The sequence below is a fragment of the Balaenoptera borealis genome, assembly GCF_965194805.1.
Source record: "Balaenoptera borealis genome assembly, chromosome: 3".
NCBI lineage: Eukaryota > Metazoa > Chordata > Mammalia > Artiodactyla > Balaenopteridae > Balaenoptera > Balaenoptera borealis.
In genome coordinates this window covers 85,503,754-85,531,592 of record NC_138866.1, presented here as the reverse complement: position 1 = coordinate 85,531,592, position 27,839 = coordinate 85,503,754, and the positions used below count along the sequence as shown (strand labels likewise).

General features: G+C 52.6%; 1 protein-coding gene across 7 annotated transcripts in view; it reads right to left on the bottom strand.

The window, feature by feature from the left end:
- The window catches only part of STARD9 (StAR related lipid transfer domain containing 9), a 129,970-nt gene that overhangs the window by 15,189 nt on the left and 86,942 nt on the right, over window positions 1–27,839 (bottom strand). For 2 of the 7 annotated variants that reach the window (XM_082388669.1, XM_082388671.1), the window contains 12 exons: window positions 25,215–25,253; window positions 24,721–24,772; window positions 24,250–24,387; window positions 23,460–23,542; window positions 23,237–23,340; window positions 17,897–18,090; window positions 16,990–17,776; window positions 15,210–15,484; window positions 5,421–14,709; window positions 5,037–5,234; window positions 4,432–4,627; window positions 3,943–4,080 (listed from right to left, as the gene is read on the bottom strand). In XM_082388669.1, the coding sequence (XP_082244795.1) occupies window positions 3,943–4,080; window positions 4,432–4,627; window positions 5,037–5,234; window positions 5,421–14,709; window positions 15,210–15,484; window positions 16,990–17,776; window positions 17,897–18,090; window positions 23,237–23,340; window positions 23,460–23,542; window positions 24,250–24,387; window positions 24,721–24,772; window positions 25,215–25,253 (11,493 nt within the window). Of the gene's footprint in view, window positions 1–3,942; window positions 4,081–4,431; window positions 4,628–5,036; window positions 5,235–5,420; window positions 14,710–15,209; window positions 15,485–16,989; window positions 17,777–17,896; window positions 18,291–23,236; window positions 23,341–23,459; window positions 23,543–24,249; window positions 24,388–24,720; window positions 24,773–25,214; window positions 25,254–27,839 lie in introns of those variants that run through there. The other 5 variants (XM_082388672.1, XM_082388673.1, XM_082388670.1 and 2 more) reach the window with 4 other exon arrangements.

The window sequence follows — 27,839 nt, the reverse complement described above, 5'->3', positions numbered from 1 at the left end:
AACCCACGCACCTATGGTCAACTAATCTATGGCAAAGGAGGCAAAGATATACAATGGAGAAAAGACAGTCTCTTCAATAAGTGGTACTGGGAAAACTGGACAGCTACATGTAAAAGAATGAAATTAGAATACTCCCTAACACCATACACAAAAATAAACTCAAAATGGATTAGAGACCTAAATGTAAGACTGCACACTATAAAACTCTTAGAGGAAAACATAGGAAGAACACTCTTTGACATAAATCACAGCAAGATCTTTTTGGATCCACCTCCTAGAGTAATGGAAATAAAAACAAAAATAAACAAATGGGACCTAATGAAACTTCAAAGCTTTTGCACAGCAAAGGAAACCATAAACAAGACGAAAAGACAACCCTCAGAATGGGAGAAAATATTTGCAAACGAATCAACGGACAAAGGATTAATCTCCAAAATACATAAACAGCTCATGCAGCTCAATATTAAAGAAACAAACAACCCAATCCAAAAATGGGCAGAAGACCTAAATAGACATTTCTCCAAAGAAGACATACAGATGGCCAAGAAGCCCATGAAAAGCTGCTCAACATCACTAATTATTAGAGAAATGCAAATCAAAACTACAATGAGGTATCACCTCACACCAGTTAGAATAGGCATCATCAGAAAATCTACAAACAACAAATGCTGGAGAGGGTGTGGAGAAAAGGGAACCCTCTTGCACTGTTGATGGGAATGTAAATTGATACAGCCACTATGGAGAACAATACGGAGGTTCCTTAAAAAACTAAAAATAGAATTACCATATGACCCAGCAATCCCACCACTGGGCATATACCCAGAGAAAACCGTAATTCAAAGAGACATATGCACCCCAACGTTCACTGCAGCACTATTTACAATAGCCAGGTCATGGAAGCAACCTAAATGCCCATCGACTGACGAATGGATAAAGAAGTTGTGGTACACATATACAATGGAATATTACTCAGCCATAAAAAAGAACGAAATTGAGTCATTTGTTGAGACGTGGATGGATCTAGAGACTGTCATACAGAGTGAAGTAAGTCAGAAAGAGAAAAACAAATATCGTATATTAACGCATGTATGTGGAAACTAGAAAAATGGTACAGATGAACCGGGTTGCAGGGCAGAAGTTGAGACATAGATGTAGAGAACAAACGTATGGACACCAAGGGGGGAAAACCGCGGTGGGGTGGGGATGGTGGTGTGCTGAACTGGGCGATTGGGATTAACATGTATACAGTGATGTGTATAAAATTGATGACTGATTAATAAAAACAAAACAAAACAAAAAAAACCCCATGCACCTGTGGTCAATTAATCTACGACAAAGGAGGCAAGAATATACAGTGGAGAAAAGACAGTCTCTTCAATAAGTGGTGCTGGAAAAACTGGAGAGCTATAGGTAAAATAATGAAATTAGAACATTCTCTAACACCATACACAAAAATAAATCAAAGCGAATTAAAGACCTAAATTTAAGACTGGATACTATAAAACTCTTAGAGGAAGACAGGCAGAACACTCTTTGACATAAATTGCAGCAATATCTTTTTGGACCCACCTCCCAGAGTAATGAAAATAGAAACAAAAATAAACACATGGTAGCTAATTAAACTTAAAAGCTTTTGCACAGCAAAGGAAACCATAAGAAACGAAAAGAAAACCCACAGAATGGGAGAAAATATTTGCAAAGAAAGAGACTGAGAAGGGATTAACCTTCAAAATATACAAACAGCTCACGCAGCTCAATATCAAAAAAACAAACAACCCAATCAAAAAATGGGCAGAAGATCTAAACAGACATTTCTCCAAAGAAGACATACAGATGGCCATAAAGCACATGAAAAGATGCTCAATATAGATAATTATTAGAGAAATGCAAATCAAAACTACAAGGAGGTATCACCTCCCACCAGTCAGAATGGCCATTATTCAAAAGTCTATGAATAACAAATGCTGGAGAAGGTATGGAGAAAAAGGAACCCTCCTACATTGTTGGTGGGGATGTAAATTGGTACAACCACTATGGAGAACAGTATGGAGGTTCTTTAAAAAACTAAAAATAGAACTACCATATGATCCAGCAATCCCACTCCTGGGCATATATCTGGAGAAAACCATAATTTGAAAATATACACATACCCCAATGTTCATTGCAGCACTATTTACAATAGCCAAGACATGGAAGCAACCTAAATGTCCATCAACAGATGAATGGATCAAGAAGATGTGGTACATATATACAATGGAATATTACTCAGCCATAAAAAAGAATGAAATAATGCCATTTTCAGCAATACGGATGGACCTAGAGATTATCATACTAAGTGAAGTAAGTCAGACAGAGAAAGAAAAATATCATATGATATCACTTATGTGTGCAATCCAAAAAGATGATACAAATGAACTTATTTACAAAACAGAAAGAGACTCCCAGACTTTGAAAACAAACTTATGTTTACCAAAGGGGAAAGGTGGGGCAGGGGGGAAGGATAAAGTAGGAGGTTGGGATTAACATACACACACTACTATATATAAAATAGATAATCAACAAGGACCTGTCGTATAGCACAGGGAACTCTACTCAATATTCTGTAATAACTTATATGGGAAAAGAATCTGAAAAAGAATGATATGTATAACTGAACCACTTTGCTGTACACCTGAAACTAACACAACATTGTAAATCAACTATACCCCAATATAAAATAAAAATTAAATTAAAAAAAGAATACACTACAGGGTCAGAAAAAGAAGAATAATGGGAACAACAAGGTCCTACTGTATAGCACAGGGAACTGTATTCAATATTCTATGATAAACCATAATGAAAAAGCATATAAAAAAAGGAATGTACATATATGTATAACTGAATCACTTTGCTACACAGCAGAAATTAACGCAACATTGTAAATCAACTGTATTCCAGTAAAAGATAATGATAATCTAAAAAAAAGAAAGTAATGAGTAGGAGAATATATTATAAACCTTGGTACAAGAAAAGTCGACATCTTAAACTGGTGAGACAAAGAGGAACTGTCTAGATGAACTATCTAACAAGCATGACAGGGTTAACTAGATAACTGTAGGGAACAAGCACGACAGGGTTAACTAGATAACCATAGGGAAGAATAAAGTTGGATCCACACCTCACACTATATATGCATTCCAAATGGAGCAAAGACTTATATATGAAAAATAAAGCCACACAAGTTCTAGAAGAAACTACAGGAAAAATTATTTATAACTTTGGAATGGAGAATGTATTTCTAATTGTGAGTCAGAACATAGACACTATAAGAGGAAAACTGATAAAACTTTCTGAATGGCTCCAAACACAAGAAGCAAAGCCAAAAGAGAATGAAAAACTAGGGGAAAAATTTTCTAATTCCTATCAGGCAAAGGGCTATCTTGCTAATATATAAAGAACTCCTCGAAACTGGTAAGGAAAAAAAAGGAGATAAATGAGCAAAGGATATGAACAGACCGCCCAGCAAAAGTCCAAACATTTGGTAACACGTTGGTGAGGGTGTGGGGGGAGATGCACTCTCTCCCCCTGCTGGTCGGGTTGGGGGGAGTATAAAGCAGGACATCTGTGAGGGGAAGCCTACCAATACCTATCAGTTTCAAATGCCCATATCTTTTTTTTTTTTTTTTTTTTCAAATGCCCATATCTTTGTACAAGTCCACTTCTGGGAATTTACCCCACAGATATATGTGCACATGTATGAAATGATACATGCACAAAGCACTGTTTACAACAGCAAAAGACTGAAAACATGGAGAACATGGGAGACAAAAACCACAGGGAAGACAAAGGCCATCATACAGGAGAAGGGCTCATGTCAGCAGTGGCCTCCAGGAGGCAGAACTTCCTCCCAAACTCTTGCCACGGCACTCCTGGCCCGATTCATGCTTGCATTTGCCTACTCACCACACTGTCTGGGGACTGGAGCTGGCCTGGCAAGGCCGGGCTGCTATTGTAGCCAGAGGTGACACCAGAGGAGAGGCTTCCGTTGGAGCTGGTGCACCAAGAGCTGGAGGCGGCCAGGGTATGTAGCTTTTCTTCTTCCTGGGAAGGACAGATTACTGTCAACCAGCTTCAGGCACCCTCACTTCCCACCCTCACTTTCGCCCCTTCTCACCTCCCCAGTTCCCATCACCTCCCACTGCCTCCTATCTCAGCCTCATACCCTCATGCCTCCCCCATCCCCACCCCAACTATATACCCAAGCCGCCTCCTCCCAAACTCTGGCCCAGGGACAGCAGCTGGTCTGATGAGGATGGCATGAAAATAGAGAGTGAAGCAACTTTGAGCTGGCACCAGGGGCCCGACGCCCTCCTCCAAATTCTACGTCCCAAGACTCAGAGGCAGCCCTGGTCTGCCCCGGGCTCCAAGCCTACCCTGAAATCAGAGGCTTGCCCCACTCCCCACCCGCAGCAGCTGGGAGACGATCTGCTGGCGGATTCTCAGCTTTTCCTGTTCAGTCTGCTCCCGCAGTCGGGCCTGGGCCCGGGCAATCTCCACCTTGGCCTCCTCACGGGCCCGCTGGTATTCTCGTAGCATCAGCTCTATGTCAGAGGGTGGGTGAGGAGACCTTGACGCTGATCCTAGGCTCCTGGGGAAGATCAGAGGGTTGGAGAGATGCCTTCTAACATGGTGAGTGGGCCATGGCCCAGACCCGCTCAACACCACCTTCCTGAAGGACCCATCCTCTCTTTGCCCCCAGGGCCTTCGGGTGTGGTCTTACAAACACCCTGAGGCTCAGGCCTGCAGTCTTACAGAGCATGGCTCCTCTATCCACCCCCACCCCGTCCGCTGCTCCCTCCCACACCCTCCTCTTTCCCTTTGCCTCAGTCTCCACAGCCGCCTCCGACTGTCCACAGTCACGTAGGACCCACTCCTGGAATCGCTCCTGGCAAAGGAAGCTGCAGCCTCCGGTGTCCAGGACGCTCAAATCCAGGCCCTGCTCCCCACACTTGCCCCACACAGAGCCTGCTCCCCACAGGGTTCTGGGTCCACCGTACCTGGTGGTCTCCACAACATCCTTCCTCAGCTGCTGCAGGTATTCTCGGCGCCTGCTGGGCAAGTCAAAGGCCCAGGTGGGGAGATCCCGGTTGGATGGGAAGCTCAGTTGTTTCTGGGGGCTGAGGCTTCGCGTCCGGCGGAAGTTCTGAAGTCGTTCAGCCCGTTCCCTCCAGAGGCTGTGTGTGGTACGTTCTGGCCTGAGACAGAACGTGAGTGAGGCACTGAAGCTGACCCTGACTGCCCTTCTCCATCTCCTGACCTATCTCTGACCCCCGGAAGGTCCCAGAGCTGAGCCGGGAGAAGGAACAGCCGGCTGTCAGCTGTCTCGGTTCCCTCTCCTCTCCGCCCAGCCTTCGCCTCCCCACTCCGGGCTAGGTCCTTACCGGGCGTACGGCTCCTCCTCTTGGGCAGCAAGTGACTCCCCCGTCCCGCTCTGCAGCATCTGCAGCAGGGCGTCTGCCTCCCCGAAGCCGTGGTGCAGTTTTGCTTCTGTGAGTTCCACGCTGAGGGAGAGGGTCTGGGCCCCAACTCGCAGGGGGATCTGCTCCCTCTGGGACCACTCGGATGCCTGCCTCTGGTCCTCAGGAGGTCGTGGGGGCCTCTGTCCCTGCTCTCCTGAGCTGCAATCACATCTGGTCCCCAGCAAATCCATCACACCCAGCGCCCCAGGGGAGCCATCCTGACCCCCACACCAATCGCTGGATTTGTTATACACCGGGAGGTCCCTCAGACCGTGGTGCTGGGGCTCAGGGGCCGTGCACATCTGGGAACTGGGGTGCAGCGGCCCCTCAGGCTGGCAGGCCTCAGTCGGGCCCAAGATGCAACCCCGGAGCCCTGAGGGATCAGCCAACTCAAAGAAAGGGCAGGGGCGGCGGCGCCGGAGGCCTCCCCGTGAAGAGGAAATGTTCAGAGCGGGCCGTGGCTCCTCTGGAGATGCTGAGCCCTCACTCCCATGCTCTGTCCTGCACTGCCATTGACTCAGCCCCCTACTGCTCAGTGGGCCGCACTCTAGGGAGGCCACGTCCTCAGGCACAAAGCCATCAGCCAGCCTCCGGCTCCTGCTTCCCGGTGGTGGAAGTGACAGTCTGCCTTGGGCCCCGGTGGGGGTCCTGGGCTGACGCCGCTGCGGGGCCTGCTCCACGTAACAGACTTGGGGCTTCGCGCTCTGCTCTGGGTGGCCTCGGGAGCTCAGCCCAAGGGAGCACCTGTGGTCACCCCCTTCTAAGGGACTGCTACCTTCCCCACAAAGGGCCTCCACTCTCTGAGAGCTACCTGACTCATCAGGGGTTTGAGAATAATTACCCACTGCAGGCCTCGGGGCGCCCAGGGGAAGGCTTGAGCGGGAGACGAGCTTCTGGCAGCCTTCAAGGGAATGAGCTGAGGGGGCCAAGAGAGACAAAGCGCCTGGGGGGCGCCCTGACCCTTGGGTGCTGGCGCTAAGCGTGAGGATCGGGGAGGAGGCCCTGTCCACCCGCAAGGCGCTCGTGGGGCCCCGCTCCTTCTGCACCCCGGGCTCCTCCACAGGCTCCACAGCGTGGGGGCAGGGCCCTGGGGAGGGAGATGCACTGAGGCTGCGGCCGGGGCTGCCACCAGCCAGGCTGGGAGGCAGGGGGGCATCCGGAGAAGCCTGGGGGCTCAGAGGAGGCAGGTTCTGCCCAGAGGGGACTTTCTGAAAACTCAAGTGGGATGAGGGTACGGGGGCGCTCCGGGGCCTGCAGAGGGTGTTTTCTTCCTCAAGATCTTGGGACCCTGCTATTTTCCGTGCAGTCTCCTCTGCCCCTCTCTTCTTAAGCGTCCCTGGGACATGTCCCTTTTCCTGAGACGTGATGGAAAGATCTGAGCCCAGCCTTTCAAGGACCGCATTGACTTTCTGAAGGTTGGCCTCTGGGGCCTGGAGATGCAGAGGTGGTGAGGCCGGGTCAGTCTGGATGCCCTCATCCATGGTGGTCTGAGTACAGCCGTCCATCCTCAGGGCCTGGGGCACCTCACCCGGGGCCTCCCTCTTGGCATTCCGCTCCTTTTTGGCCACACTTGGCTGGGAGAGACTCCCCAACAGCTCCGAGGTGCTGTGCAGGAGCTGCGAGAGGCGGAGAGACAGGTCGTGCATACTGGCCCAAGAGGCCAGATCCGACTGAGCAGAGGAGAGGTCAGCGTAGCTCCAGCGGGACCTGCAGCCCAGGGTCTGGGTGCCCTGCTCCAAGGTGTTCATCCTGGACACACCCACAGGGCCGCCCGCCTCTGATGGGTACAGCAGCATAATCTCATCCACCGGGCCCGCAGCACTTCCTCCAGCCAAGGGGGGCTCCCTCCTCAGACAGCCTGCCTCATCAGGGGTGCCCGGGAACCCACCTCTCTCGCCAGGACCCTTAGGGGGGGCTGCCCCTTCAGAGCTGATCAGGACGTGGGGGCTCCCCAGGGCAAACGAGGAACCCCAGACTCCCCAGGCCTCACGGGAACAGCGGGCACTTTCAACGTGGCTGCGTGTGCTCGACAGGCCTCGGGCACTGGCCAAGGTGCTGCGGTGCGAGTAGACCGGGGAGCCCTGGTCGTCTAGGCCGTCATCCTCGCGGGAGCACCGGTCCACGTCGGACGGTGTCAGGCCCTGGGGTGTGGAGCCACGGGAGACATCAGCTGCACCACCAAACACATACTGCTTCCAGCCAACACGCGCAGGCCCCTCGGGACGCCCGGGCAGGACACAGGGATCGATGGCGCTGGGGCTAAAAAGCAGGGCTCCTCCGCCCGCCTCAGAGCGCTGCGCCTCTGGCCGGGCCTGGCCACCCAGTCTCTCTGGCTTTCCCGGCTGCGCCTGTTCCGGAGTACCAAATGGCCAAGCAGCCATGAGAGCAGGGGTCGGCATGCATGAGAGAGCTGAAGTCGCCGGGTAAGGAGGGGGTGTGGATGGCAGGGGCCTGGGATCAGCAGCGATGCCGTCCAAGTCAGAGGAGTCTTCCTGATCGCAGCCCTCAGCTTTCAGAGACGTTCTTGCCGCAGACTTTCCTGAGGAAGAGCCTCTGGGATGTGGGGTCCACAATCTGCTAGGCTCCTGTATATCCTTATCTGTCGGGGAAGGAGGCTCCACGCTCAAGCTTAGCTCCTGAAGAGACCGGGGAAAGCTGACCGCAGAGAACTGCGGTCTAGAGTGTTTGGGGCCAGAGACGATAGCGATCACAGGAAGTGAGCACTGGCAGCGGGGTGCCGGCTGCTCCCCGCCGGAAGAGGGCTGCCCGGGGCCCTGGGCCACAGGCCAACATGCTGCGCGTTGCCCCAAGGGGACAGTGGCTGAGTCTCTGAAGGCTGCAGGGGGCCTGGCCACAGCCGCGTCCTCTCTGCCTGCACCTCTAATCTGACAGCTGCCTGAGCCACCTTCATCAGCACGTGGGGGGCTCCTGCCCCAGGCAGCGTCCTCTCGGCCACCTGAAGCCTGGTCTCTCTGCTGCTCTTCCTCCTCCCGGGGGCTGTCAACCTGGGGACTGGAGACGCGCTGTAACTCTGCTACCAGTTGGGCTTGGGGATCCAAGCCACTATGATCCCTGGACTCCGCGGAAAGTTGCGGCTTTTCTGGAAGGCATCTGACGGCATTTCCCAAACATCCACGTTGTGGTTCCACCGGCGGCTCACTCTCAACACACCCTTCACTTAAATTCAGGCTGTGTCGTCCCCCAGCTGTTGCAGGTGGTTCTGGCTTGGTTTGAGAGCCCTGTGCACTCCGCCCACCAGCGGAGCTGTCCTGAAACCTCCCAGGTGGCTCAGAGCACCTGCCTGCGTGGAGAGGGGGAGCCTCAAGCTCGGTGCTGACTTTCTTCTCGGCAGTCTTTTTCTCAGGATCCCCTACTGACCTGGAGCTTCCGTCAGCAACCCAGGGGCTGAGGGGACTTGTCCTCACATCAGGGGCGGAAGGGGAGCTGCAGCCCTGAGCCGGAGGCAGGAGAGCAGCAGCAGAGGTCTCCGGGGTGCTGCCGTCTGCTGGCCCCAACTCCACATTAATGCTTTTGGGCTCAAGGCCATGTGCCCAGAGCACATCAGGTTCCCCGCTATGGCCCTCTCCTCTCTCCACTCCCCAGGCCCTGAGGGGGACCACGCAGGGTGGGTGGCGAGTGTGTGGGGTGGCCTTGGAAGCCCCCTTGCCCAGGTCACCGTCTCTGTAACACAGTGAAGTGGAGGAAGGGGAGGCAAGGGCCCCGGAAGCAACGGGTTGAGGGTTGCACGGTTGCCGGCAAGGATGAGATCTGCTGTCTTCTTGGCCCCCGGACGGGCTGAGGGTCCTGCTGTCTTCAGTCCTCCCCGAAAAGACACCACAGTCTGAAGTTTCCCGCAGGCACCTGCGCAGGGCCTCCTCCCTAACTCCCCCGGGTCTCTGATCCGGCAACAGAGTTGGCCTGGGACCTTCGACACTGGCCCTGCAGGCTTCTGCTAGCCCAGAGCCAACACTCCCCTCCTGCTTCACAGGCTGCTGAGAGGGAGCTTCCGGTTCAATCCCTCTCAGGGCTCTGGGCAGGACGGCACCCCATCTGGGACTCGCCTTCCCTTCTTCTAAGCCGGTGGAAGCCTCTAGACATTGGCCCTGGTCTTGGTTAGGCCATGAGAGGCTGGCAGAATTCTGAACATCACAGATCACAAGTTGACTTTCAAAACAGGTTGTTTTTCCTCCTTGTGCAGCCACTAGGAAGTTACCAGGACCTCCTCCCCATGTGTTGTCCAGAGTCCCAGGTTCTTGGTGGGCTGGGCTGCTCTCCTGCCAGCCAGGGAGCACACCCTGGGCAGCCTCCCAGGCAGCGAACGGGCCTCGCCCATGTGGAATCCCTCCAGCATCATCAAAAGGGGCCTGAGAAGGTAAGGCAGCCACTACTTCCTCCGCCCTTACCCTCCTGTCCTCCTCCACAGCTGCTGAAGAAGGAAGACTGTCTGAGCCCAAAGCATCAGCAGAGGAAGGTGTTCTGGTTGCTTCTCCCTCTTTCTCTATGGTTTCAGAAGAGCTAGTGTGACACACAAACTGTTCACTGGCTCCCAGGAAATGTCTCAGTTTTCCGGTACAGTGACTTTTACCTGGAGCAGGGTCAGCGTGGGAGGAAGTCTGTGAGGGGTGCCGTGGCCCTGTGTTAGTGTCAGTGCTGGGCAGAGGGTGACAGCTGTCTGAAGAGGGGGGTGTGGCCTGAAGGACAGATGTCCTCTCATCACTTGACAGGTGTCCTGGTTTAGCAGAGAGAGACGCCACATGAAATCCCCGTGCTTCACGCTCATTTCTGGTCCTGGCTGACACTGACTGGCCCATTTGTGGACACTGAGGCCTGCCAGGGGCCCCTGAAGAACATTCAGGTCCTAATAGCGTCTCATCGTGAGGAAGGACTGTGCCCCCAGCCACCACGTTGTGAAGCTGCTTCCCCTGGGCCTTTGCCTGTCCGATCTCCTCCAACTCAGCCAGGCACGTGGGTGGATGGGCAGACGGCTCCGGCTGAGGCACCCTTGGCAAGGACACAGGTGCTGAGAAAGCACCACTGGCAGGACTGAGGTCCTTGGCCTCCTTCTCTGCCTGCTGCCTCTCCCCCCTACCTCGCTTGTCCCCCTCTTCTAAGGGGCAGCTGGCCCTTTCAAGAGGGCTAGAGGCCCTGTTCAGGGAACTGGCTCTGTCTGGTCCTCTTGGTACAGCTGCCTCGGCTTCAGAAGGAGAACCCACCCTGCTACCCAAGCCCAGCAAGGTGCTTCTGAGGTCCCCTCCGTGGCCTTGCGGTCCGGTGCTTGTTGACCTCCTGCCCTCTGCCCCCAGGGGAATGCTCGCTGGTGCACCGGATTGACTGTGAGATCCCACAGCCATGGATATCACAGGCCCACACCAAGCAGGGTGTGCCATGGAGAAGCCCTGTCTATCGTCTCCCTGCCGTGGGCTGTGGCATCCGGGCTCTCCACTCTGGTCCTGATGCCCCGATCCAGTTACCAAGGGACTGGTGGGCATTTCCAACAGGGTGGGATCCAGCACATAGTCAACAGAAGAGATGCCTATAGTACCAGGTACATAAAGATAGGTTCTTGGCGGCCTTGTTGAATTCAAGGGCAAGGCATTACTCAGGTCTTGGCGAGAAGCCATACAGGACTCTGGCTGGCTTGGCAATGGGCCAGTCTCTTGGCTGAAAAATGTGCGCACACAATGCTGACACGGGCCAGGGAGTTTCTGAGTTGATGAAACCACTTTGTTTTTCTCCTGTAGGCCCCCTCTTTGCACAGCCGTTTCTTCAACTCTGCCTTGAACTTCTGGCTCCTCTTGCTTAGAAGTACGTATGTGTTTGGCAAAATGGCTTTCCTGAAAACCCTTCACAGTCTCCAGCTCCTCAAGACTTCCCAAGCCACGGGGCAGCCGTCTGGGGTACACTGCGTTCACCAGCTCGACCTCCTCAGAAGTCCTCTCAGGCATGGGCTGCAATGGCAGAGCTCTAGCCGAAGCTTTCGTTTTCCTTGGATGAGCAGAAGTGTTGGTGCATTCTCTGCAAACTGTAAATTTCCCTAAATAACCACCAGTGTCCCTGGCGGGTCTGTCTAATACAGCTGGGTAGGTGTGCCCTTTCACAAATCTGATGTCGTGTACCCGGGGATCAATGCTATTGTTAACCTCCATTTGTCCAGCTTCACCATCCCTAAAGATAACATCATCTTTCCATTTTGGAGAAGATGGCTGATCCTTGAAGGACAGGTGGTTTCTAAAGCTGCCTGGCCTCAGCACATGGTCAGCCATCTCCTGGTCCTTCTGGTCCTGGAACATAAACTCCTTACTGACTCCCGGTGTGTGGGAAGCACATAGCTGCTTACTCTGCTTGGATTCAATTTCCAAGATGCCATTTTCCAGCTGCATTACACTCCTAATTAGCCTAGCCATCTCATCAGCATTATTATCTCTTTTACTCCATTTCTTTCCAGGAGGTTCTCCTTTGGGGTTTAACGTTTCTCGCACCTTTCCAGGGACCTTGCATTCACCGAGGTTTCTTTCCTGAAAGCATGTAACTGACTGGAATCTTTCATATGTAGACTCTGCCTGTGGAAACTTAAACTCTTCTGAGCCGTCTTTGGGATGGAGCGCTTTTCCAAGAAGCCCAATTTCATTCCTCCTTTCCCCGTTGTGGGTTGGACCCTCATCCTGGGCTGCTGTCTCTGGGCTGCTTACTCTATGATGTACTGATCTGGACTTCAAAGAAAGAGCGGCTTCCTCTATCTTGTCCTTGTCAAGGCCTAAATTGATGGTTTTATAGATGAAATCAGACCTGACCCTGGAAGGAAACCGTCTCTTCATGTCAAAGGCCTGGGTCTCTCTGAGGACTGCATCCTGCCGCTGCTCTTCTTCCCCACCCGTCTCAGATTCACACACCAGGAGAGAATTCCTTGACCCAGAACTGTCTGAGGAAACACTGCAGTAGGACTGTGCAGTAGCCTTTTCTCCCTGCTTGAGCACTGGAAGACTGTGTTTATTTAAAATTCCAACTTGATTTTCAAATTCACATACTTTTATGCCGGTAGATGGAAGAAAATGTCTGTTCTGAGTGACAAAAAAATAAACTGAATTATGGCTTTCTTCTTTAATCTTTCCAAGGCATTTCCCTTTTTCTCTGCAAACTTCCTTGGTGTTCAGATCAACTGGCCTCTCTGCTGTGACCTGCTGAGATGATGCAATCTTGGAATTCTGGTTTTGTAACAGTACTGGCAATTTATTCTTCACATACACATTTTGGAGGACTTGGTGCTCGTGTCCAAAGCCCCATGCTTCCCTGGGAGGTGGGGAGGGCGCCCTTGCTTCTCTGCAAGCCGGGATTTCCAAGGCGGTTTCTGTTAGGGCATCTCGGCTTTTGGTCACATAGAATGTTTCCAGGGGAGGTAGCTGCAGGGAAGATGGGCGTGGATTCCAGGGAGCAGAGTGGAGGCACAGCTCTGGACCTGAAGGAAAGGCAGAGGAAAACCTGCTGTGTCTTCCACCAGCTTCCTTGGCGCTCTCCTGGGAGTCTGCCTTCTCTTCCTGCAGGGGGCAGTGGCTGTTCTGACCTAATTGCCTCCCTGGGTCTGCACTATTCTTCCTCAAAGGAGCCCAGCCTCGGGGCCAATGGGGTTCTTTGGTGTCTATGGTGACAATATGGTGACAAGCGTTCGTTAGGATGAAACATTCATCAGAGGACGTCATGAGTCCAGGTTTCTCGCTACTCTGAGAGGCTTCTTCCAAGCTGCTCTCTTTGACTCCCCATGCTCCCATCACGGGATGCGCTGTCTTGTTCGCTGCTGTAGAGACCTGCGCATTTGTAGTTCCAGAAGTCGATGATTCTACGTCCGCTGAATAAGTTCCACTATGACTCACCTCTTTCTCACTAGTTGTAAAGAAATCTGAAGTACCTTCTACCTCGACACGCAGACTGTCCTGTCCTTTCTCAGCTCTCAAATGCCTAATTCTGGACAGATGGATAGGAAAGTTGTTGAAATCCGGGCTGCTAGATACCCCAGGACCAATTGGCAATAGAGTATCTCCTCCCCTGCCAGAAGCTTGGGTCAGGGAACCAGAGTCTTCCTCAAGCGAGGGCTTTCCCTTCACTTGAGGAGGAAGACTGGGTGCTCCTGTGGCCTCCAGAACAGGATGAGACAGTTCAAGGAGGTACTTTTGCTGAAGGGCAGCCCAGTCTCTCTCACAGGCACTGCCAACGTAAGTGAATGAGCTGGCAGAGGCAGCCAACAAGCTTGACACACTAGAGTTGGATGCTTCAGAGACGCCCTGCTGGGCCACGTCAGGGACCCCTCTGGCCTGAGAGGTGCCATCAGCTCCTGGCTGAAGAAGCCTATAAGAGCCCCAGAGGGACACCCTGGTCGTATCAGAAAGAGGGACTGTGTACACACTTCTGACACTGCAGGGCAGCTCAGCGCCGCCCAGGGGCAGTTTGGAGCTGTAGGACAGGACTGTTTCTGTATCTGATGACTTTAGTTCTTCCATATTGGGCCAGTATCCAGGCTTCTCCCAACCGCAGGGCTGAACATCCTGGACGTCAGGCCTTGGACATAAAGAACCTGGGGGGCTACTGGGATTGATCTTGGAGTCACAGGAGAACCAGGAATCCATGGACACCAGAGGGCTCCCTCTTGAAAGCTGCACGTCTTGGAGAGTGTTGGCTTGTTCTGCGGAGCTTGCCTCCACCGCCAACTCCGGCTGCTCACAGCGGGGCTGGAGCTCCAGGTAACATGAACTGCTCGCTGGCAGGGCGGCATCGAGCCTGGCTCCTGTTCTGTGGCTGATGGGGCCAGGCCTGCACACTGCCTCCTGGTCCCCTGCGGGCAGACTGGAGCTCTGCAGGCGCCAGAAAGTCTCCGTGGGCATCTCGTCAGCTGAACGGAGGAAAGGCTCTTCTTGCCGATAGTCCCCCAGTTCTTCCTCAGCGTCAATCAGGCTGTCGAGGGAAAAGCTCCTTTGAGTCTGGGTGAACAGTCGACTATCTGAGGGTGTGGTGAAGCCCCTCACAGAGGCTTGAGCTCTGGCCCTGGAGTGGCCATGGCCATGGGTGAGATAACTGAGCCCTGGGCTGTCCTGTGGGCTTTGGTACCCCTTCTCGGCCAGCGAGTCCTCAGATATTTGGCTGTCTTCGCTGTCGGAGTCATCTGGCTCTGGGAGATCCCGCTCCTTCCCCTGGGGCTCCTCCAGCTTCCGTGGCTCCAGCAGGGCTTTGGCACAGACACAGGAGAGAGAATCTACTGAGTGACTGCTATCTGCATCAGATAAATCACTACCTTTTTCTCTTGCAAGATCCACTACGGGGCTGGAACCTGTGAGTGAGGCCGTGGTGTCTGGGTCCCCCGCACTGTGTTGCCTCTTCAAAGGGCTGCTGTGAGGCAAGCGAGAGGACTTTTCAACCCTAGCTGCCAGGACCCTCTGCTGCCTCTCTGATGCCCCGCTTGGAGAAGGTGGGGTGGATTCTGCCCAGAAAGTCTTGGCTGCCTTTCCATGCCCAGTGGCCTGTTTGGATCCATGGGGATGTGAGGAGCCGCAACTGGCTCCCTCAGCAGCCTCATGGGGCCCAAGGTTCCCTTCTTTTCCCCACCCTGCTGGTGAGTGGCCTTAGCCCTCCTGGTCTGGGTGGAAGGGGTGAGGACCTCCGGCTTATCCCATGGCTTTAGCTTGTTAGCTGCTAAACTCTGGGCCACCATCTAACAGGGCTGCTTACCCACTCTCTCCATTTCCTGGACACCGGCAGACTCGCAGCTCTCAGTGAGGCAGGTGCCAGGGGGTGAGGCTCCCTTCCTGGCCAGGGCCTTCCTGGCTGTGCAGAGCTGCCCCTCGCCGGAGGAACGGAGGGCATGCTTGATGAAATGCCCTGTCCTTGGGGGATAATAAGCAGCCTGGGGCAAGTACTCTTCTGATGGGGTTTTCTCTGATAATTGCTCAGTAGGGTCAGGCATAGGAGGTAACGTGGTGGAGGGATCCCAATTCAGGAAAACACTGTGGAGACAAGGAAAGCCATCTCAGAAAAGTAAGAGGTCCCTACTTCCTGCTGATAGAAGGAATATAAAGTCCCACTTAGTTTGCTCTGAAAGAGGTTTAAAACTAGGCCAATGTCACTGTCCCCTATAGCCTTCGGGGTCAGCTCTATAGGTACATAAGGAAAATGCAGACTATAGTCCTGGCTCTCAAAGAAGCCCCAGGTACACTCTGTTCCTCATTTTCTTTATCTTACAAAAAGGTTGAACTGAATCTGAATCTAATCATGCCTTTAGGGAAAACTTCCAACATGAGGAACTGAAGAATAACTTAAATGGCACTACAAGGAATCAAACAGACAAATCTATAAAGGGGCACATTTTAACAGAATGGACCCACTTTCTTTAACAAATCGACGATAATGAAGAAATTTTTAAAAAGCATGATTAAAAGAAACTTAAAAGACATAACAACCACATGCAGTGTGTAAATTCTATCGGACCTTAATTTCAATTAACTATAAATATATATTTTGAGGCAATTAGAGAAATTTGAGTATGGCCTAGGTTTTTGATTACACTGAATAATTAATCTTAATTTTGTTGGGTGTGATGACAATGTGGTTATAAGAAAACTCCTTATTTTTCAGAAGTGTATACTTGATGTAGGATTGAAATGACATCACATCTAAAAGTTGCTTTAAAATGCTTCATCAGAAAAAGGAAGGAGGGGAGACAAAGCAAGCATGGTAAATCTTGACATTTGCTGAACGTGGGTGATAGGTACACAACTCTCTCAACTTTGTGTATGTTGGAAATTTTTTCATAATAAAACTTAAAAAAAAAAAAAGCCTACCTAGTACTCTTAAGACCAGATTGGTAAGCAAACATAATAGTAATAGACATTAATTGGGCACCTAATATGGGCAAGGCCCTGCGCTAGGCCTGGAGGATATAAAGAGGTAGACACAGTCCTCTGCTCCAAGCAGCCTGGAGATAACATATCCTCACCTTGACTGAATGTGAGGAGTGAAGGAGAAAAGAAACAAGGAGGATCCCAAAATGAACCCAGGAGTCAGAAAGAGAGTGTTTCACTTGCTCAGCATGGTAGGTGGGCTGGGAAACTGACTGGAGCCAGCAGGTTGGGCGGGAGGGGAGGGGAGGGAGGAAGAGTGCGGTTTGAGGCAATATGAGACAGAGTGGCGGCAGGACACACACAGTGAGACATATGTGGGTAGTCAGGGTCTAGAGCACACGGAAAATGAAGCTGAGATTCTCCCTCAGCAGATATGATCAAAGAAGCAAGAGCTGCCCCTCAGAGTGGGGGCAGGGAAGATCTTAGAAGATATCAACTACAGAGAAAGAAGAGAGTGATCAGAAGAAAAAGTGATGAGGAAGAGAAGAGTAGACACATCTTTCCATTTCACAGATGGAGGAAACTGAGGCCCCAGGAAGTAAAGATCGCTGCCTGGGCAACAAGGCTGTAAACCTCAGCCAGTGCCCCGAGGTGGCCTCCGCTGGCTGTACCTGCGCAGCTGGGCCGAGTGCCGGCTGCAGGGCCTTCGGAGGCTCAAAGAACTGCAACTTGTCAATCTGCTTCTACGTTGAGGCCCTGGGACCAGGGCACCAGGGCAGGGGGCCGGGAAGGTGGGCCTCCGGGGGCAGTCATCCTGGAGCCAGCACAGCGCCCTGAGCTGCTCCGGTCTCCTGTGGGCCTCCAGCAGCCTCGACTTCTCGATGATCCTCTCCAGCTGGAACGAGACCCTTCTCTGCCGGCCGTTCTGCTCCGCCAACCGAAGCGCGAGTCTCCGCAGGAGCTGCGGGTGCACCACCCTCTTCTGGCTTTGGACCAGGGGAGATGGCCGAGTCTCAGGGTCTGTCTGGCACCATGAATCAGATGGCACAGCGGCTGCAAGTTCTTTCTCTTCTACGCGGTCTTGCTGCAGCTGCTGCTGCAAGCCGGCCGGCCAGGTCCCTTCTCTGAGCAGCCACTGCTGGTCTGCGAACCAAAAATACCCTGAGAGAAGGTCAACCCGTCCTCCCTCCCTGGACTCAGGCACCTCCGGCCACAGCTGCACCTGCACAGAGTGAAGAGCTGGCCAGGGTGACGTGGCGGGATGAGGGCCACATGGCCCTCTGGGGCAGGAGTGCCGGGGCCCCTGACCACAGGGCAAGTGGACGAAGCCCCGGGCCTCAGCAGGGCAGCGGGCACACGCTAGGGCCGGCAGCAGAACGTGGACAAGCGCGCATGAGGGCAGTGAGGAAGGTCGCTTCCTTATTCTTGCTTCCAGCCCCGTGTAAGAGCCTCTGGTCTCTAAAAGAGGGGAGAGAACCCCTAATACCAAAGATTCCATCATATCACAAAGACAACAAAGGAGAGAATACAGAAGGCAGGGGCGGCGTGGAGAGATGGGAAGGGGAAGCAGGCTCCTACCGTCTTTAACCTGCTGGCTGGCACACGTCCCGTCCAGTTCCCGTTTCTGTTTGGCTCTAATCTGTCCCACTAGGATTCGCTGCCTCAAATCCCCCACGAAGCACATCCGCTGCTGCTGAATCTGGGCCCTGCAGGGTGTCTCTCCAGCCCTCGGTGGCCTGTGGTCCTTGCCACTCTGCTCTCCCAGCGCCTTCCTGTCACAGGGGCCGGGGTTACCCGGGGGAAATGCAAACCCAGCTCAGCACACACCTCCACGGCCTCAGCCCCTCCCAGGGAGTCCTGCATTCAACAGGGCGGAGAGGGCTTTGGACTCCCGGCAACACGGTGTCACAGGCAGCTCATGATGTCACAGTGCGGGAGGGGAGAACAGTCCTGAGACTAGCATATTCTTAGACTGTGGGTTTAGCAGAAACACAAGTTCATTTTGGTTAAGCAAAATAACCTGGAAAGTAAAGCTGTTTTTAGAAAACACAACATTTTAGCTAAATCAAGAAACTTTGTCCTTTAAAAAAGAATAAAAAGGTATCTGCTAAAAATCTGTTGTGACTAGAGCAGAAGCTCCGAAACACTGTGGGAATGGACACCCTCTCCTCCATGTTCAGCGATCACGACTGCACCTCCACTCCTAAAGCAGAAACCCTCCTGATGTGGCAGGAGGAGGAGAGGGAACTCAGACGCATGCCAACCTGTGTGTGCAGCAGGAGCCCCAGGGGAGAGCTGGTCTCCCCTCAAGGGCTGTTCTCGGTGAACGAGCCCTGGAAGAGGGTTCAAGAGCTTCAGACTCGACCGCACCTTTCAGAGATACATGCTGACGCGTTTACTGATGAAACTATCCAAGATTTGTTTAGATCCAGTGGGGAGGAGTCGGGGATATAAATGAAACAAGATTAGCCATGAGTTGATTATTTGTAGTGTATTTAAAATTTTCCAATAATACAAAATTTAAAAAGGTTTTCTTGGGACTTCCCTGGTGGCACAGTGGTTAAGAATCCGCCTGCCGATGCAGCGGACATGGGTTCGAGCCTTGGCCCGGGAAGATCCCACATGCTGTAGAGCAACTAAGCCCGTGCACCACAACTACGGAGCCTGCGCTCTAGAGCCCGCGAGGCACAACTACTGAAGCCCGCACGCCTAGAGCCCATGCTCCACAACAAGAGAAGTCACCACAGTGAGAAGACCGCGCACCCGCTCACCGCAACTAGAGAAATCCCGTGCACAGCAACAAAGACCCAATGCAGCCAAAGTAAATAAATAAATTTATTTAAAAAAAGGTTCTCTTGGTTTGCATGAGGACCGGGGCTCAATCCCTGGCACCTCCACCGAAAAAAAAAAAAAAAAAAATTCTAGACTACAGTCATGCTTTTACTCTGCCACCAGGTTCCTGCGTGACCATGGATGAGTCAGAGCCTTCCTCTGAAGACTGACAGCTTCTCCCCTCATGCTAACCTCTCCCTAGGTCACACAGGACTTCTATGCAAGGGCCTCCCATGCTGTTTCTGCAGGGCCTCTCCGTCCCTGTCATTCAGGTTTCAAAAAGAGCCAAATGCACGGGGCTCCGCTCCAGGCTGGGAGAGGGAGCGTCTGGGAAGGGTCAGGGTCTGCTGGAGACCGACACAAAAGCCCCATCCAGCCTCACTTATCCTGCCCTCGGCCCTCTTTCCAGCCCCAGGAGGCCACGGCTCTCAGGCTTGGAGATTCACTGAGTGACCTGACACTAGAAGCAGATGGCAAAGCGTCTGAGTAGTGTGCTCTGAGGGGTCCATTCCACTTAGGAGGTTTACCACTTTGTAGAGCAGAATAAAAGCAGAGGTCCCCGAACTACAGCCTGCGGGCTAAATGGTGCGCTGCCTGCTTTTGTGAATCAAGTTATTGGAACACAGCCACACGCGTGGTTTACATATCGTCTCGGGGGCTTCCGTGCCTCACTGGCACAACGGAATAGCTGCGGCGAAGCCTACAGCACAACCTGGCCCTTCACAGAAAGTCTGCTGCCTCTGTCTTAGAAGAAATTAAGATTTCTTAATGTAGCCTTAGGAGGACGGTGAAGGAGGGATGGGGGGAGAGTGAATGGATGGATGGGGGCGTGGGTGCGAGGCGGCACAACAGCAGGTTCCCCTCTGGAAGGGAGGCTGGGAGGTGACTCAATCTACAGTGAGTCCAGGGATCAGGAGGGGCCCAGGTACCTGTGCGAGTGTGCTCTGGGGAAGACGGCTGCTGGCTGCTGTGGGCAAAAGGGCAACACACAAGAGTGGAAGGTACAGAAAACAGGAAAGGCGCCGTTCGCCACACGCAAGGCAAAGGCCAGGGATAGCAACTGGAACAAGAAGCCGGTTAGCGCCACACAAACAGAAAAAGCAGTTAATGGAAAACATTTTACACATATATTTATATGTATCACGCCTGCGTCACAGCTCCAAATTGTGTCTGACCACAGACACGGCTGAATCACAAACCCGAGCCCATCAGAGGGTCTTAGACACATCCAGCTAAGATCCACACCATCAGATACAAGGGCTAGGAAGGAGGTCTTTATTCTGAATTCCCTGAGAGTGTTCAGCTTCCTTCTCCGACTGTCCCCGGGCCCTCAGATTTACAATCTGCTTCTCCCTAGAAGAGAGCTCCTCCACCCTCCCCCGGGGAAAGCTGTAGCCAGCCTGTCAGCTTCTACAGACCCAATACAGCTTCCTCCATAGCAGCCGCAAGCCCGCAAGGAGAGGCGGTCTGGGAGGAGCCCCACAGACACTGCACATTCGTCCGAGGAGCCATACACCATCAGACTGAAAATGTCTCTTGTGTTCAGTACATCAGCCAAGTTCCCCGAAAGCATGTGAAAAAGAACACGCCGACCTAATGCTATACATTGGGTAGATTACCAAGGGCCAGTCTTCAGTAACCTGCGGCCAAGGACCTCTGTCCCTCTCAGATGGTGCCCTTCTCCCTGGGGGACTCCAGCATCCCCAGCTGCTGCCAGGACTCCATCGCGCCCTCCAGCTGCTCGGCTCTGGCAGCTTCCACAGCAGAAATGCAATGGCACCTACTCGCTGAGGTGGCAGAGGTGGTGGCAGCAGCAACAGTGTCCCCCGGGCTCTAGGCACTTAAGGCTAAGCTCCCAAAATTCCCAATGGGAAAATGCCAAGAACATGGACAACAGACAGTTTTCAAGGACAAACTGCTCTCAGGTCCAGATCACTCACTGCTGCAGGGAGAAAAGGAGGCCGACAGGCCAATTTCCCCTGCTCTGGAGTCAGCTCTGGCTTCACAGGCTCCCCACCAGAGAAGCATCCCTCCAGAGAGAAAGAGGACGGAAAGGAAACCTAGGACACGGGGAGGCTTTGGAGCCGACCCCACCCAAGAGCATATGAGAGACCCTCATGGAGACAGAAGCCCAGACGGGGAGCCCTGCTGACAACGTGCGGGGCTCCGCACACCCACTTTCTCTCCCGGCCCCTCTGCCCGCTCAGAGGCTTGAGCCCACACCACCCGCTGCTGCCATGGGCTGGCGCACGCGTGCTGGCAATGGTAGCTGGGCAGGACCGGCCCGGCCCACAGGCTCCCAGAGCTGGAGCTTAAGAGCGAACGCAGTGAGGGGGAGAGGCCGGCTTCTCCAGCCCCGGCTCTGTCCTCTGCATGAAAGGGTGCATTCTTGGTGCTACTGAAAGGTCACGTCCATGCCCATGGGGCTAGAGAGCCTGAGAAGACCTTAAAAAGGCAGAAGCCCAGTGTTCTCTGGGGTGGATGCGTCCACTGGGGCAAGGTGGGAGGACAGGAATGCAAAAGGGAGGCCACCTTCCCGGGCAGCCCCTGCCGTGAGGGCCTCCCGGCAGCGGGGCTGTGGGGTGTCGGGCACTGGGCAAAGCATTCCATGTGCACTCGTTCTTTCAACCCACGTCACAAGGACCCCTGGGAGGGAGACGGTAGCATCCTTACTTAGAGGTGAGCCAATAGGCTCAGAGACTCAGTAGCTTGCCTAAGGTCACACAGCTTTTCTGTCGTAGAGCCAGGAGGTAAGGCCTCTTTACCCAACACCAACATATATCTTCAGCATCCACGGCTCTTTAAGTTGCAGAACCGTTCCCTGTAGACCTCTGGACTTTGGGAAAAACACATCCTCAGTGCGACTTCCCAACAGAACTGACCTAAGACAAGGCCTCCTTTCATGACTTCACTACAAAAAGGGAGGCCACTCTGACAAAACAAGAGCCCCGGCCTCAGTCCTGAGTCTACCTTGATCTTGATATGCTCCACCCTCTGTTGCCCCTCAGGGCCCGCAGTCACCCGACACTGACCATCCTCCCTTAGGCCCTGGAGCATCGTCCTCTGGTCGCCAGCAGCCCTCCTGGGAGCACCTGCCTGCTGCTCGTACCCCCGCCTCAGAGCGCTCCTGTCCCCATCCAACATCTCACCGCCGAGGTCCGCCCCAAGGCTATCCTCAGCCGCCAGCAAGGCGCCTGGCCTGAGGAAAGAGCAGCAGGGGACCAAGGGCCATCAGAACCCTCCCAGGCACCCTGTGCTCGTGGTGCTGGACAGCCCCCCGTACCAGGGGTCTCACAGGTACCGGGGCCCCTCCTGGCATTTTCTACAGGAAGTCTCCAAGGTACAAGCCACTGTGGCTTTCAGAACAGGACACCACTATTCCCAGGATCCAACCCACAAGGCAACTCGATCTGGGAGGGGGCTTCTATGCAGAAATGGATAAAGAACGACTATGAAGAAGAAAAGCAGTTCCCATGAATCATGTAGAAAACTCGGACCCACACTCCACAGTCTCAAGGCAGGTGAAATGAGTAGCACAGGGCAGAGCCCCGAGATATCTTCATGTTGTTCCCGGAGTTCCTGCCCCTCATGCACAGTACTGGACCCATGGTCATGAGGAAAAGAGGCTTCTCAATCCCACAGTAACTTTAAAAACTCAGAGGAAGCCACAGTCCTGGAGCTAACTGACACACACATGAGCTCACACACAGGCAGGCCAGAATTTAAAGGGGTTAATAGAATTTAAAGAGGTAGGTCCAAAAGCAGCAAAGATATCCACAAACACATCAGGTGTAAATCTTGTTGACAGAGGAAGGTGGCCACAGGACACATCACATGATATATACCTCTTTCAGTGATGAAAAAGTTACAATACCCAAGGGGAAATGAATGAAGGCCACGACCACTACCCTGCCAACCACCAGCTGAGTGGCTAGCTCAGTGTCCTCAGAACACTCGCCCACGTTGGTTCAGACCAGGCCTATTCCAAGCTTGGCTGCTACACGCATCTCCTCCCCGCTCCATGTTGTAATGAATTAAAAAGCAAAACCAAAACGTCCCACAGCAGAACGAGCAGCTGTCTCTCACCTTTCCTTCCCAAGCAAAGGGCAGAGGCCCAACCGGGAGGCAGTGACATCTCCATCCAAATCCAGCCACTCCAGAGAGCCACTGCTACCAACAGTCTCTCCAACCTGCAGACAAGGAAGGAAGCATCATCACCCCCATCCCAACAGACCCGGACAAAGCTCGACCCCCTCCAGAAAGGAGAAGCGGGGAGGCCAGCAGATACATGGAAACACCGTGTGCTCACCTGCCTTCTCTGCCGCAGGACGGCGGCCTCTGCGGGGTGGTTGAATCGGAACTTCTGTGCTTTCCCCAGGGTTATGACTGCTCCTGTGGCACAGAGATCGACGCGAATTCAATGCACAGCTCGTGTTCTGAGCACATGTAACGTGCGGGTCACTGTTCTGGGGCACAAAGTCCTGCCCCCACAAGTTGATAATTTAGCTGAGTCAATAAGATATGTGTTCATTGGATACCGTACAACATATGTATTGAATTAATGAGATGAACAGGAGGAGCTCTGGTATTCCCAAGGAAAGCAAGATGAGCTCCAGGTGGAGTAGTCAGGGAATGCTTCGTTGAAGAGGGGGTATCCAAGCTCAGCCTCAAAGGACAGACAGAATCTGAATAGATTAATAGTAGTAGTAATAGTGACAGTAGTCATGATAAGGGATGTTTTCTAAGTGCCAAGAACACTGCTAAGAACATTACACAGATTAGCTCATTCAATCCTCACAACGATCCTATTATTATTCTTATTTTATAGGAAATTGAGGCTCAGAGACTTTCCCAAGGACACAGAGCTAACAAACACAGGTACTAATTTCAGAGAGTCACTCTCTCCTCTGGAGCCCCGGAATTGGGGCCTCTTTGTTTATGGGAAGAGGACTGTATTAGGGAATCTTCAGATCTCTGGGTGCAGAGGCTGGGTGTTCCGTCATTAAAGTCTGCTTCACTGAGCTCTCTGGGTCTGGCCCATGAGAATGGAGCTCGTCGATCACTCATCCCGGCATAAACCAGGCTGTAGGGGGCCCTACCTTGGGTCAGACGGCAGGAGGCGGTGACCTCCCGGCCATTGACTGTGCAGCGGGCCCCGCGGGCAGGCCGCAGAATGACGACCCCACAGGCGCTGGTGATAGTGCAGTGGTCTCTCTCGATCCACTGACCCTGCAGGACTACAGAACGGGGCGGGGGTCACTTGGGTGGAGGCAGAGCCCAGGGAAACACCTCTTCCAGTCTTCTGATGAGATCAGAATCCACATCTGGAAGATCTCACATCATGACAGGAGAGGAAGAGCCACCGCCTGTAACCACCCAGGCCTGGATCATCCCACCGTGTGGGTCTCCTCCTATCATGTCCCAGACCCACAACCTGTCCGGGAAAGAGGAGCGGCCCCTCAGACCTCAAAGATTCCTTCCTCTCAGAGCACCGTCACGTTCCTCTGAAGAAACCCATCCAGCATGAATACCTGCCACGAAGCATCGGGCCCATATGCTCTGTCACTCACCAATGTCCTGTTCCTGGTCTGAGTCAATCCTTCCTATTTTTGTTGTCCCCTCCTGAAGGGAAAAACAAAGCCATTTTAATGAGAATAAAAAGGGACGCAGCCCTGCCCCCAAAGGAGAGCCCACCTGTTTGAGTGTCATCACCGTCCTCCCATGCCCACCCCAGCCTTCTCCACACCACCTCTCAGCTTTGCTCCGGGCTGTTCTGACTGCTCTGCCCACTCACGCTGCAGCCCAGGAAGCCCCTGAGAGGGTGGGGTCAGAAAAATGCATGACTAAGCAGCACCAGTTTTTTGCAAAGTCCAACTAGGGCTGGCCAGCTCCTTTCTGTCCCATAGCCTGGAGTTAGGCCGTCAGAGCTTCTCTAGTCTGAGGAAGTGGGCACATGGTTATAGCTTTCTCCCAGGGCTTAAGCTTAATGTAGTCCAAGTTTAATCCAGTCGGTCTCAAAGAGACACGCCTTCTAGGATGATGAATGGAAGCACAGGATTTTTACCTTCTTGGTCCGCAGATGAAGTTTAACAGACACCAGATTCTAAGAAGAGTAAAGCACAAAAAGGAGAAAAGCACATCTAGAATCAAAAAAGACTGGAAGAGAGTACAAGAGAGGAGGGGGAAACTGGAGTTAATATCAATGAATCACTGGGTTAGTAGAAGACAAGGCCTTTGGCCCTTGGACAATAACAATGCAGTTTAAGACCACATAGCTCTGTTTGAGGAAGGCAGCAACACGGCAACAGAGATGCGAGTTTAGATATGTATTTATCTTTTCTTTTTTTTTAATTTATTTATTTATTTTTGGCTGCATTGGGTCTTCGTTGCTGTGCACAGGCTTTGTCTAGTTGTGGAGAGCAAGGGGCTACTGTTTGTTGCAGTGTGCGGGCTTCTCATTGCAGTGGCTTCTCTTGTTGTGGAGCACGGGCTCTAGGCACGCGGGCTCAGTAGTTGTGGCTCACGGGCTCTAGAGCGCGGGCTCAGTAGTTGTGGCGCACGGGCTTAGCTGTTGCGTGGCATGTGGGATCTTCCCGGACCAGGGCTCAAACCTGTGTCCCCTGCATTGGCAGGCAGATTCTTAACCACGGCACCACCAGGGAAGCCCAAGATATGTATTTATCATTTACTGACTAACTGTTCCCTATGTCCCAGGCACTGCGCAGAGTGCTTTACAGATAGCTCTCATTTAATCCCCTAACAACCCAGAATGTAGGTATTACGATCAGGAATCTGAAGCTGACAGGGGATAAGCTGCCGAGGGAGCCCACCCACTAAACAGGATGACCCTGGCTAGAATTCAGGTCTCTCCAGGTCCTGTGCCCACGCGTTTCCAACCTCGCCAAATCACCTGCCCGGTGACCGATGTTTTTGAAGTGACTGGAAAGTTCTGCACTAGGCTTTACTATCAGCAGCCAGAAAGGAGGGCCCTGTAGCTCCCCCAAAATCGCTTGAGGAGAAAGACCCCCCTGGAAGGAATGAACAAGGCTCTGGCTCCCCCCGCGCACCCAACCAGCCAGAGCCCAGGCTTTTCCGCTCAGCCAGTGAGGATCACACGATCCAACGGATGCCAGTCTCCAGACACTGCCATCCAGAATCGAGGGAGGGTTCAAGGTCAGCCCTGATGATGAGGCCCATTCCTCCCAAAGGAATAAAGGCCACAGCACATCCCAACTTCTAGATCTGCAGTGCAGAAACTACCCAAAAACGTGCTGGCATCTCATTTAACGTGGGCTGAGCTGGCGCCTGTGCCTGCTGCCCCTCTGCCTCTTTATGCCTCTTTATTGGGAGGGGCAGCGGCACAAAGGCAGTTATGAGACGAAGTCCAGGATATCAGTAACCTGCTCCGCCTTCCCTTCCTGCTGCCCGCTCCCCACCTAAGGTGCTTCCCAAGGTGACTCAGGCAAACAGCTCCCAGGCCACTGCGAGGGACTAGTTCTGGGTCTAGAACCAAGTTAGCAAATAAAAACAGAGAATCTTGAGTGACTACTGTTATACTACTACCCAAACCAGGATCTAAACAAACAAAAAGGGGGGAAATGGTTACAAAACCTGCAGAAATGCCACGATTAGAAGTAGACTGAAATCTTGTTTCCCCAGGTTCACGGTCAGAACATGAGGGAGGGAGTGACCCCCAGTGCACTGACTCGGCAAGGACACCAGCACTGCAGCATCGTCCATCTCCCGCCTCCAACTCAGTCTCCCCATCATCCTTCAACCCTCTGGGGTTACCCTAGGCTCTGCCACTTGATGTCTAACTTCATCCACTCACTCCACCTCCAATCAATATATCAGATCAGTTCTACTCAAATACTGAGCATTTTAATCCATCTGGTCTCTCCGTGACCTCCAACCTCTCCCCATGGTTCTGACAAATGGAATGATCGATAGCCTTTGGTGTTCAGATTTGTTATTAAGGTAACAGCCACTTCTGCCTGAGGCATTTTCACTGAGATGATTTATACTGTGTCAAAAAAAGAAGCTACTTTAACCTTCTGTCTGGGAGGCTCAGTCTCTGACAACTTCCCCGAGGGCTTATCCTCAGAACACAGACTTTCTAAATGTGTGAGACTTGCCGACATCTTCCCACCACATGTACTGCAGCAATAGCAACCGGATTTCTCCAAGGATGACAGCAGCGTCACACATCCCCATAAACTCTGTTCCTTTTAAATGTCAATTTAACGTGCTGGGGACAATTATGAAAATGAAGATTGGATTTTCAGTGAGCATAGGGATCTTGGCCACGTAAAGTATGTTCAGCCATCCATGGGGACTGTCCTTCTATAGTAGGACACTTTTGATGAGGACAGGATATGAGATTACATGGGTCACTAACCCTCAAAACACTTCATTTAGAAGTGAGGCCCTGGCCTCCAGGTGACAAAGAACCAGGGGAGCCACGTCCTTGTGGAAGGCTTTCGCATCACTCCATTTTCTGTGGGTGGTTGCATGTCACGCCCTGGTCACCCCTCACCCCCCAGCTCTCTGGACTCCTGCACGCTTTCTTGAAGCTTCCTAAATCTACTCCCCCTCTTTCCTCTCTTCTTTCCCAGGCAAACCTAGTAATGGAGAAGGGGGGTTGAATGAAGTGGGAAAGTACGGGAAGGGAACTGTTTCAGATCTTTTG